The following is a 12731-nucleotide window of genomic DNA, read 5'->3' as shown; positions in this document are numbered from 1 at the left end:
GCTTCCAGGAAACTCTTCCAAGATGCCATATCTTTGCTGGTGTGTGGATTTATCAAACAACAATAAAAAAGTCTCTTGGCACACTGACACACAGGACTCTCCTTACACAAAGTATGAACAGGGCACACTTTCTGTTCAGAGCAGCTCGTATGTAGTTGGCTAAAATTATTGTGTAATGCGAGTAAGCTTGGTGATTTGGCCTGCTTTCAACTCGTGGTTTACTAAGTTGTCTGGTGTTGGCTTAGTTGCTTATTACATGGTCTAAGTCAGCGGTCTCCAACCTTTTTTGCGCCACGGACCGGTTTATGCCCGACAATATTTTCATGGACCGGCCTTTAAGGTGTCGCGGATAAATACAGCAAAATAAAACTAGTACCGGTACCGAAAAAAAGAAGATTTATTCATAACACACGTGAAAAGACCAAGGAAAACCGAGTAAACGATAAAAACGATAACAAAATAACGCTGAAAACCGATAAAAACCCTGAAAACCATACATTTCACACCTGAGCCTCAACTCTCGCGGCCCAGTACCAAACGACTCACGGACCGGTACCGGTCCGAGGCCCGGGGGTTGGGGACCGCTGGTCTAAGTATTGCTATGTGATAGGCATTTTTCTGGATCTCATTATCTCAGCTGATATTAAGCCTCATTAAGCCATAAAGTTTAGCTGCAGCTCTTAGTTTGATAAGGCTTATACTCTCAGTACTTACTGACATGCCTTACTGAGCCTTTCAGTTTAAAGGTACAGTCCGTAATTTGGGAGGTTATTTGGTAGAAAAAACCCATAGATAGATTAGTGTGGTTTGCAGTTTGTGGAAGCTGATGTGTTCCCCCACTGCATTTCAGTATAGTGGCTGGGGAGGACATCTGTATCCTGACTAATCACATTTTATGTACGTGGCTAGAAAAAAACAGCACTGACAGAAATGTTAAGCTTATCCTCAAAAACTGAGAATGCATCAAGAAGATCCTGAGATGAATCATCTCCAAAAGTTGATTCTGTTCGTCTGGACGTAGCGTTTTCAGTGGGAGAAATGTTTCGTCACTCATCCAAGTGACTTCTTCAGTCTCAGCTGACTGTAGGTTTTCCCAATCTTATAAACAGTACATTTGCATAATGACTGAAACCAGCCCACTGAAGGAACAATGGGCTGGGAGGTCAGTTCCTTCAACATGATTATGCAAATTCTCACGATCATTGATCAACAACCACTGACCAAAGACCACTGATCAATGGCCATAAGTGTCAGCTGAGACTGAAGAAGTCACTTGGATGAGTGACGAAACATTTCTCCCACTGAAAACGCTACGTCCAGACGAACAGAATCATCTTTTGGAGATTTACTTACCTGGATGATTGAGAATGCATCAAGACGTTTTAACCCACTTTGGCAAGGACTGCCTAAAGCTTGTACGTCAGTATGAGCAAACAGCACGCAAGAATGTGGATTACAGAAACCACCTGAGATTCAGCCTCAGATGCAGACAATACAGGATTACTCCTAAAAGTCTGCAAATGAGCTCTTCAGTTAAAGGCTTCCGGGCAACAAAAATCCTCCAGAGGGCACAGCACCAGCTGCTTAATCTCACGAGGAGTGGATCTGACAAAGACTTACGATTCTTCTAGATGAAAGTACTCTTAAAAAGGTGTTTGATTTCACTGAGAAGGCTCGTCTAGCACAGCACAAAAAGTCTAAGACCAGGCAACAAAGGAAGTTTGACTTACTTGTTGTACGTCAGAAACCACAGCAAAATACAGAGAGTGTCCTCAACGACCAGAAGAGAGAAGGATGCGACACCGAGGATGTGAACAAGTGGGTGAAGAATTTGTCTGACAGACAGCTCACCCAAACAGAGAAAAACATCCTTGCTAAAGGGCTGAATTTTGCTGTCACGCCAAGACAAATCCCGCTAGTGGAACTGATCACAGCCACAGAAACAGCAATTCGAAACAACAATATTGCAGAAGTGGAAGCACAGCAACTACGGACAAAGGTTTCGGCCTGTCTCAGCAATGCAAAGCCCCCAGCATCCAACATCAGCATGGAGAAGAGGAAGGCACTCACATCACTTAGTAATAACAACAACATTATCATCCTTCCGACAGAGAAGGGTAGGTGCACAGTATTGCTAAACCAGAAAGACTATCATGAGAAAATGTTGTCACTGCTCAGTGATGAAAATACTTATGACCCCCTGAAACAATACCCAGGAAGTGGTTACAGGAAGAGGGTGATAGATTGTCTGAAACAGTTAGAACAAGACAATGCTATTGACCGGACCTCATACCACAGGCTATACCCAGGGGAATCTACACCAAGTCTGTATGGTTTACTGAAGATACATAAACATGATGTACCTTTAAGACGGATTGTCTTAAAGGTACATCAAACACCCTGGATTTCATTGAGAAGGTGAGAGATGTCATTATGGAGGCAGATGAAACAATTGTTTCGTACGCCGTTACATCTCTCTTCACTTGCATCCCAGTCACGGAAGCGTTGGAGGTAGTTCGTAAGTGATTACAGGATGACCCCATCCTCAGCAACAGGACCACTCTCAGCATCGACTAAGTGTGTTTGCTTTTGGAACTGTGTCTTCGTTCGACCTACTTCACAAACAAGGGTCAGTACTACAGGCAGAAACATGGGTGTGCCATGGGTTCCCTAGTTTTACCCATCGTGGCCAATTTGTACATGGAAGAAGTGGAAAAAAGGGTTCTGTTGTCCTACCCTGGAAAACCACCAAGTCACTGGTTCAGGTATGTGGATGACACCTGGGTGAAAATCAAATCTCACGATGTACCACAATTCACGGATCACATTAACTCAGTGGACCAACACATCAAATTCACCAGGGAGGATATGAAAAGTGGCAGGTTAGCCTTTTTAGACTGTGAGATTTCCATCAGTAATGGGGGACATCTAAAAGTTGATGTGTACTGGAAACCTACGCATACGGATCAGTATTTAAGGTCTGACTCTCATCATCCACTGGAGCACAAACTGGGTGTCATCAGGACGCTACAACATAGAGCGAACACCATCCCCACAGACACAGCGGCCAGGGAAGCAGAAGAACAGCACATCAAGAAGGCCCTGAGTAAATGTGGTTATCCCAGCTGGACATTTGTTAAAGCTGGGAAGGCGCCAAAAGAAAGCTCCAGCCGATCCAGGAGAGAAGGACCAGCGCTGACTAAGCGAAAACCTGTAGTGATCCCGTACGTGTCAAGAGTATCGGAACAGTTGAGACGCATTTTTTCCAAACACCGCATCTCAGTGGCTGTTAAACCCCAAAACACGTTGCGGCAAAAATTGGTCCACCCCAAGGATCGGGTCCCTCGACACAAACAGAGTAACATAGTGTACGCCTTTAAGTGCCAGGAGGATTGCCAGGATTTATACATCGGGGAAACCAAACAACCTCTAGCGAAGCGGATGGCACAGCACAGAAGAGCTACCTTCTCAGGCCAGGACTCCGCAGTCTATTTACACCTACAGGCCAGTCGACACTCTTTCAGTGATGAGGGTGTACACATCCTGGACAGGGAGGAACGCTGGTTTGAGCGCAGAAAAACTCTGCAGAAGTTAAAAGCACAGTTAAATATAAAATTAAAGAGAATGAAAGATGTCCTGTTAATTATTAGATCATGTATCCAGGATTAATCCTGCAAGTTTAGCTTGGTGATAATTCACTTATGCTCAATTGTAAGCATAACTTTGAGTTGAGCATTATGTTATCTGAGACTGATCAAATGTGATCCAGAAGCAGACGCTGAAGCAAAAAAGAATAATTGGAGAGCATCATGCTTTTCTTTTACTACCCCCCCCCCCAAATCTCCCTGTCTTATTATTTCCTATCCATTTTTTTTTTTTGCTCTCTTCTCCTGTCCTTTGTTCTTGTTCTGTATTTATCTTTTATCCCACTCTCTCTACTCTCACACTCTTCTCCTCTACCCTCCCTTCTACTCCATCATCCTCCTCTCCACTCATCTTCTTCCTCCTCCTGCTCATTGTGATCTCCCTGGACTTCCACACAGTTCCAGCAGAGGTCCAGCCAAAGTAAAGGGGAGTGTGGCCTCAGAGCTTCATAAATCGAGCCCGTAATCAGCATGTACCGGCCATAATGAGCACAAGATAGTAAAAATATGTCTATTATCTCCCAGCATGAGGCGATGAGGGGGTAGACACTTTGGATACACACTTTGTTGAAGCTCTTCCAATGGCATAAATAGCTGTCTTTAGAAGGAAGCATGGACAAACACACACACACACATACAGAGTGTACTTTAAGGGCTCTCACTGGCCTGTACATGGAGTTGTTCCATCAAGTGTAGGCGTTCTGATGCAGTGTATGTATTACTGTAAGTACACCTAAGGTAAAACCACCATCAGAAGAGATGGGACACCATCTAAACTCACACATAATAAATGAACAGAATCCAATAAAATTATTTTAGCCCCGTCTGTCCATACTTAAGAGAAAATATTGTAAAACCAAAAAATCTAATTATGAGTTTGACGCTCATTCTGATATTGATAACAGCAACACATTTTTAAAATGGTCAGACAGAGATGGCAAAAAACAAGACAGCAGTTGGAACATCTCACCTTTTTTAATAATAATGTAGCAAACAATCTGTGGATGTCATCATCTACAGCACGTAGTCTAAAAAAGAATCAAATTACAGAGGCAATTTCTTGTACACACTGCAAAAGGCCCAAAGCCAGGGATGAATGGACTGAAGAGATGTAGGAAAACTGTCCTCTGGGCTAACCAGCCACACTCTGAGTTCATCTTTGGAAATAATGGGCACGTCCTTCGGGCTAGAGGGGAGAGAGACCACCCAGCTCGTTACCAGGGCACAGTTCAAAGCCTATGGTTTTATGGGGGTTATTAGTGCATATGGTTCTGGTAACTTGCTCATCTGTGAAGGCCTCAATAATAATGAAATGCTGTTTTTTCAGGGAAGGCCTTGAAGATGATTTTTGTTAGAGAGACTTCTGGATGTTATTCAGGAGGGATAATGCCAAATAGTCTTCTGCACATATTACAATTTTCTTTTTTTAAACTACAGCAAGTTATTTACTACATGTCCAAACATTTACAGGGTGTTAGTGAAAGAAAGGCAAACTGGTACATTTCCCCTTAACTTTTGTGAAGAACTTCTCTCAAGATATTTATGACAGGCAAGCCTAGAACACAACACCTCCATCACGGTAGAGTAACAACAACTAGAACAGACTGCATTTAGGAAACTTTAGAAGTTATGAACCGGTCACCGCAGATGGCCGCCCCTCCCTGAGCCTGGTTCTGTCGGAGAATTCTTATTGTTAAAAGGGAGTTTTTCCTCCCCACTGTCGCCAATGTGCTTGCTCATAGGGGGTTATGTGATTGTTGGGTTTTTCTCTGCATGTATTATTGTAGGGTATACCTTACAGTATAAAGTGCCTTGAGGCAACTGTTGTTGTGATTTGGTGCTGTATAAATAAAATTGAATTGAATTGAATGAAGCAGTGGTCAAAATATTAATTCTGAAATAGATGACATTTAAGTGCAAGTACTGATATATGTTGTTGGGTCACTTTGAATGTGGTCAGTGGAAGTGAAAATCCTGAAAGTAGTTGAAGAAGTTCAGGTGGAAATGACATTGTGGAGGTCTTGGTTCAACTCACTGAGTTGAGCCACAGGTTGTAAGGCTAATGCAGAGGCTCACTTGCTGTGTCTCTTCCCCCGGTCTTCCTTTGAGCTCGCGCTCTTCTTTCTATTATCCTGCACCAATAAAGGCTAAAAACTTTAGCCTTTATTTATTTTTTACAAAAAAAATTAAATAAACTACATCATGCATCAAACAAGTTAACAGTGGGTTTAAAAAAAAAAACGTATAAAATTAGACTTTTGACATTTTCAGAGCTGTGGTCCATGTCCTTTAAGGAGAAAAGGAAGTGTTGATGTCGGTTGATAGAAAAACTTTCCTACAACAGCATGAGCGTGTCATTATTCACTGTTTCCAGGCTAACTTAAATAAAACATTTCAAGGGTTTGAGTTTGTTTTTTGACTTTTTTGCACACTCACAGACTCACGTTGTTGTTGCTTTACCAAATAGTCCAGCTTGCCCCTCTGTAACCTCTGATGTAGTAGTCAGAATGCGGCAGCTCCAAATTAGTCATCGCTACACATGGGAAATCGAGGAGACCCCCCCCAGCCCCCAGCCCCAGACAGATTTATAGAAGTAGCCTTGAACGTTGGGCTGTTGCTTGTGGAGCTGAGCCCATTTTGTTCAAGGGGGAGACGCTTCCAGTTAGTCTTGTCTCCCATCTGTACTACACCCGACAAACATATCCACGTGACTTACTGGTTCAGGTTCTTATTTTTAAAATGACATCGTGATCATTCAGCACAAATATGAGAGTCAGTGAAATATGACTTGAGTGGGAAAAAAGTGGGGAGTGTTTTTATCTCAAAGCGTTGTTCAATCACAGCACACTAATGTCAGGGGAGGTTGTTTTTTATAGGAGAATGTCTTTGGATATCATACGATTGGGTTTTAGTCAGAAATAAAGTTATTATAATTGCACACAGAGTATATGTTGCTATCTCCAGAGTAAAAGATCCAAAACGTCCATAAACGATTCTGAAATTTCACCTTCCTTTTTTTTTTAGCTGCATTTTTTTTTGGGGGGGGGGGGGGGTTGGTGGTTCAAGGCAAACAGATATACAACATCTGCTTCTCTCTTACCAAACGTCTTTTTTTTAACTGTGTGATGACCCCAGGGCACTTGTCACTGCTTACAACAGACTGGAATGATTTAGTTTGAAGTAAGTCCAGCTGTGCATGAACCTGGACAGATCACCAGTTGCTAAAGTCTCCAAATAGGTGCTTCCCAGAAACAACTTATTTATATTTGAAACTGTAATTGGTAGTTGTCACATTTCGTCACATTTCATGAACAGAGGACTGTTGGATTTGTCTTTGCAGTATTGTACAACTGTGTCGATCAGACTGTGGGTGGGCCTCACTGGTGGGGCAGGTGGATAGGGGTGGGGAGAAATAAAAGTGAATTCATGTGATTTTTGTAGCAAAAACATATAATAAATAGAACTTTATTTCACTTCTATTCAACCTGGATCCTTTTCCATCGTTACTGTTTACTGCAGTCTTAAAAACTCTTAAAACTTAAAAGTTGAGGGATGGAAGGTCGGTGAACAAGCTGCTGGTGGGGGTCTGGTGGCACTCTGGACATTTTCAGTGATATTCACTTTACTGCTCAGTAACTCTACAGGCTCAAAAACACCACAAAGCTATTCTGGAGTGATTTCTGATAATTACAATCTCTGTGTTTTTATGTTACAAGAAGATCATCTAGGGTAGGTCGAGCATGGATGGGATGAGTTGTATAGGAGGTCTTACGCTACACATTATTGAACCTTCATGAACCGTTAAGAGTCGCTGCTGTACTAGTGCAAGTAAACGGTTACATTCTGTGGCACTGCTGTAATGAACACTCAGTGATCAGACACCCCCCCCACACACACACACACACACACACATTCAAATAATAAAGTAGGAAAACCTCACAAACGTAGACTTTATTTTTTTAAAAAAGAAAAAAAAAAAGCAAACAGGTGACTCTTCCTTACAGGGAGAATATGATTTTTTTCCACAAACACATTTTATTTTCTGTTTAAGACACACATTTAATTTAAAAGAAAGAAATCCAACACCAGAAAGTAAAAACTTAGCTACAGGTTCATTAAAGTTCATTTAACTTCCGCATTTAGATTAAAAAAAGTAATTTGACAAAAACATCATTGTTTATATGTAACATAAAAATGTCTGCCTTGCTCGTCTTTAAGCACACGTCAGCAGCGGTGCACCACATCCTTTGAAATTTGCCCATCTCTGCACATGAGTGTCTTTTGATGTCTCCTTTGCTACCAATAGCTGGTTACGATTAAAGATATAAAACAGCATAAAACAGGCTTTCACTCATCGTCTCCTTCTAAGGTAGGACTCAGTGGGTGTGTCCTGTCCTGTCCAGGTGGAGTCATCTGACTGGCTGACAGCAGCTCTCCCACACTCCCACAGTAGAGCAGAGAACGCATGGGCCATTTCTGAGAATAGACACACATTTATCCAGAGTCACGCTGGACGTCTGATCACAGGCTTAATCTAAGAACAGCTACACATTCTGCAATTCTGTACATTCTATATTTGAAACAGCTCATTACACTCAACGTGTGAACAAGCCACACTTGTTCAGTTTTACGGAGACAAACGTTAACATTTAACATGCTAACTGATGCCTGGAGATTCTGAGGTATAGCTCTTACTTCGTGGTACTGTGTTAACAAACACCTGAATTTTTTAACAAGCGCTAAAGGAACTGCAGAGAATCCTGTGAAAACCTCTTTTACTCGACTGTAGCTAAAAGTATTTTGCGCAGGCACAGTGAACAGATTATTGACTAGTGATGGCCAATTATCAAGTCTTTTCAAGTTGTATAATATATGTGAGTAAGACAATAATGGGCATAGCATGGAAGGCAGTGAGCCGTCACTTTCTAACCTTAACAGGATGCAGGTATCCACCCGGCCTTGAGGCCGTGTGCTCCGTTAGCATCCCTCCTTGGTCTAGGGTCTCTGTCAGGTGAGCTATGTAGTTAGTAGCCAGAACCAGAACATCCAACTTTGAGAGCTTGGTGTCAGGTGGGACTGAAGGTAGAGCTGCCTGCAAAGAAGGGAGAAGCAGCTGTGACGGCCTCTTTTTCAGCCGTCACCAAAGACGGGCGTACAGCAGAACTACTGAGAGTGCAGTGTAACGTAACAGCTCTGAGGCAAGTGTGTGTGTTTTGTACCTGCAGAGTGTGAAAGGCCTGCCGCAGGTTGCGTACTCTGCTCCTCTCTCGGGCTGCGTTTTCCGGGGAGTGCTGAGCCCTCAGCGCCCTGTTCAGGACCGCGGACCCACAACCAGAACCGGGGTTTGACCTGGACCCGCACACTGATTGTACCTGCTGCAAAGAGCACGCCGAGAACCTGACATTTCTGCAGACTGATTATCAAATATTACTAAAAGAAACAAAAGCGTTCTGATTTTGTGACTGCATTATTGCTGCTCTGACAGTGTACAAAACACTGCTGCTCTCTCTTTAAGTTCTGCATTAATGGAGAAGAAAACAGGTCAACCTGCAGGACAGACCCAAGCAGTCTGCTCACAAATATTTCATCAGCACACATCCACACATGATCGCTGCCGCTCGCATGTAAGTCAACAAGGTGACACAGTGACTACTTTGTTTGTTCTCCAAGCGCCCTTCTCTAATTGTCTGGGTTTCTCTGCGTTTCCATGTCACTACGGTTAATACAAACTGATTGAACCAGACCTCAGAAGAGGGAAGCTCCTCCACACATTGTATGAGGCTGTGCCACAGCTGAGAAAAATACTGACTATATTTGGCTACTTTAAATAAACACATATTTTAGATGTTCTCATGAAATTCTTCATATCATGCAAGAAAGGTTTTGCAGTCTCCCACCAGCTGCTGGAAGTGATCAATCACTGCATTGCATAATTTGTTTGCAAAATCAGGGTCATGTTTGAGTTTGAGAAGAGGAAAAAAAAACCTGGAGCATTATTTCAAACTCACCCACTTCTTGGACTCCCGACTGCTGCGTACGCTCAGCTTGTGTCCGTGCGGGGAGGCTGGGCTCTGGGACGAAAGAGGCTGCCGGCTCTGCGGCTCGGCTGCACAACCAGAAACCAGCCGGTGGTTTTCTGCAACCAACATGAGACCTTCCAGAGGATTCGCTGCCATGAGTGCTGCCAAAGTGCTGCAGTAGATTCCCTTCAAGTCTCGAGAAATTAAATTACATTCAGTGTGTTTTCATTGGACGGATGAAGCTTTATTTTCCAGTGCTGGAGATTGCTATGAGAGATACTTTCTTTTCCTAGGTACTTTGCTGGACCCAAAAGAAAACAGAATCTGAGGTCATCCCTTCATCTAGTGTGAGCACATTTTTGAAGTCAAATCTGGATATGAGATGTGACTAGTTAAGTGAAGAATGGCAGAAATGCTCATCTGATCTCATGAAGTTATTAATGAGATGATTTCCCGCTGCGGGCAGCTCCAAGCTCCTCTGGAGAGTTCATGAGACTTCTGTGGGACACCAGTTCCACCCAGACCCTTAAACAATGGCTGCTTCTCTGCGAATCACCATCCACCCAGAGACATCCTCCCAAGTCTGACCGTCTCTGTCTCTATCCCTCTCTCACTCTGGCTTTCCGTGAATCTCTGCTCGTTTCCTTATCGGGTGAGGTAATGTGGGGAACTTCATGAGGTCCTTATCTCAGCCGCCCGGTCATCCTGATCCTCCCCTGGCTGCTTGGTTGCCAAGAGTTCCAGGCAGGCAGGCAGTCAGGCCTGGGGGAGTATTGCTCTGGGAGGGTGTCCTGAGCCAGGGCACTGTGGGGGCCTTGGGAATCTCAAAGCTGTGCTAACAGCTGGAAACAGAATTCTGGGGCAGCGCGACATGGGATGTAACGGAGCAGTGAGAAATACATTTATGGCCTTGGAGCACTTTTAACTTGAACAGTCATGAATCTGATTTTGTGGCAAGCTAATGCTGTACATCACACCAGCAAGTGTTTAGGATTAGCAAGGTAGTCAGAGCTGTCAAATCCAAAATCTTGGGCAACCCTAGCAGTGAGGCTCAGCTTCCTATTCCATGTAAGAAACGGAGAACTGAGCCTGAAATCAAAATCTGCCTCCGAGGCTTTTTGCTCAAAGGTTTTATTCTCACAGAGAAGCATGTGACATGCAGCAAAGGTCACCCAAGCTGGTTAGCAAGAACAGACACAGCATGCATGTGGAGCATTTCAGCCCTCGTCTAGATTACTGAAACTCAGAACCGGATAAGCTTTTTAATAATGCAAAGCTGGACAAGCACATCTGCATAATTCACTTATTAGATCCCACAAACACAAAAGACTGTTTAAGAAAGCGGATTACATAAGAATTACTTAATCTGATCATTTTACATTAGAAATTGATGTGAATGGAAATGAAAAGTTAGAAAGCTTTCTGCTGAAACTCACTCAAGCTGGTGAATACAGGCTTCAGACAAACACACTATAACTACGATAAAACGTTTCAATACAAAGAAATATACTGAACACACAAACTCATGCACAGAGGCTGGAGGAACACCTTTTGGCAGCACAGAAAGATTAAAATATTTTCTGAAGAGGTCAGAGTGACTTGTGAAAAAAAACATTCCACTAGAGCCAAAGACATTTGGACTTGGGTTGCTTACTGAAGAACACAATTATAATTACAACAAACAATGAAGCTCAGTGTTAGCCAAAAAGCACGGATTTGGAATAAAACAAAACAATCTGGGCTACTTGTTTTCCCATTGTTGACAACTAAATATATAATTTAGTCTGATATCTGGAGTCATACCTTTTGAGTTTGTTTGCAAACTGTTAAATATTTAATCCCAGGTTGCAGTTTTCAGGCTTCACATCTTAACCAAAGACCACCTTGAATAACAGCTTTTTAAAGGCCCTCCAACTTGTTAAATAATAAAATCTTATGCACAATCACAATAAAGTTAATTTTGGACAAAGTGGTAATGTAACCAACACTCCCATTAGCTACCATTTCCAACCACAACTTGAATTATCACACGTCCAGACTGTGTAGACATGTGGGACATTTTAAACATTGTCTGAATTACAGAATCCTAGAACTGCAAAATGAGCTGCAGACTGGGAGCCAGTTTGGGTCTGTGGCTTTCGTACATTTCTACACAGAAGAAACTTCAGAAACGTGCAAACACACAGTAAAGTTTACACATACTTCTCAGAATGAGTCTTTAGCAGTGGAGCTGTGTCAGAGAGTCAAAAACTGAAACTGAAATACAGAAATTTAAAGCAGCGTCAGTTTTATTGGGTTTAAAATGCAGCCAGAGGTCAGTCTGGTGATTTTGGAAAGGCAACATACACAAAATTGCAGCTTACAGTTCTGAATTTGACATCTTTATTGACTTTTAAAGGCAACAGCAGATTAGTGATGTGCGATACCACTGATTTCCTTTCCGATCCGATACCAAGTAACATTCAGGGTGGTATCGACGATACTGATCCGATACCGATACTTTATACAAAAAAACGTATTTTATTTATTGTATCTCAAATTATAGCGTCATAATGATTACAGGACATCAGATTACTTGTTCTTATCACTTAATAATGCAGAGTTCATCATATAGAAATAAAAAAAAACTGAAGTTGTGCGCTATTTGAACACCTTGCCTGTCTGCAGCACTAAAGGACTCCATGAGTGAGGTGTGTCTCGCCCTAGCAGCACCTGTCCCTCTCCTCCTCTTCAGTTCACCTCAACATACGCTCGTCATACTCTGTGATATGATTTACTCTGAGGTGTTTGACAAGGTTAGTGATGTTGCCACAACCATACATGCCAACCCTCCCGATTTTTCCGGGAGAATCTCGGAGCCACCATTCTCCCGAATTTCCACCCGGACAACAAAATTGAAAAACCATATTGCAGAATTCATAGCGGGCCGAGCCAATTCCAGTTTCCAACAATGGCGGCAGCTACTTAGTTTTAATATTACTCTTATTTCTCTTTCTGGGTCGCAAAAAAGACCAACTTTTAACATGTTTTCAGGTGAGAATGTAGCTGTGTAAACTTCAAATATCTG

The 12731-nt window shown here is 42.6% G+C and overlaps 1 protein-coding gene across 1 annotated transcript; it reads right to left on the bottom strand.

Moving 5' to 3' along the window:
* Positions 1-7605: 7605 nt before the first annotated feature.
* Positions 7606-12173, bottom strand: LOC120731292 (transcription factor 24-like). Its single transcript, XM_040028272.1, has 4 exons — positions 9653-12173; positions 8864-9019; positions 8575-8736; positions 7606-8120 (listed from the first exon to the last, which is right to left on the bottom strand). The coding sequence occupies exons 1-4, from the start codon at positions 9818-9820 to the stop codon at positions 7992-7994; spliced, it is 615 nt and encodes a 204-aa protein (XP_039884206.1). The 5' UTR covers positions 9821-12173; the 3' UTR covers positions 7606-7991.
* Between the last annotated feature and the right edge of the window lie 558 nt (positions 12174-12731).

This window comes from Simochromis diagramma, unplaced genomic scaffold (assembly GCF_900408965.1).
Source record: "Simochromis diagramma unplaced genomic scaffold, fSimDia1.1 OVJJ01000746.1, whole genome shotgun sequence".
NCBI classification, from domain to species: domain Eukaryota; kingdom Metazoa; phylum Chordata; class Actinopteri; order Cichliformes; family Cichlidae; genus Simochromis; species Simochromis diagramma.
The sequence above is the reverse complement of the archived record's forward strand: the minus strand, read 5'-3'. Positions and strand labels throughout refer to the sequence as shown.

Bases quoted from the DNA above. Each gene is read 5' to 3' on its own strand.
- LOC120731292 (XM_040028272.1), bottom strand. From the start codon at position 9,820: ATGGCAGCGAATCCTCTGGAAGGTCTCATGTTGGTTGCAGAAAACCAC. The intron at 9,020-9,652 runs GTGAGTTTGAAA...TGCTCTTTGCAG, and splicing joins GTCGGGAGTCCAAGAAGTGG to CAGGTACAATCAGTGTGCGG. The intron at 8,121-8,574 runs GTTAGAAAGTGA...GTCTATTCTCAG, and splicing joins GATACCTGCATCCTGTTAAG to AAATGGCCCATGCGTTCTCT.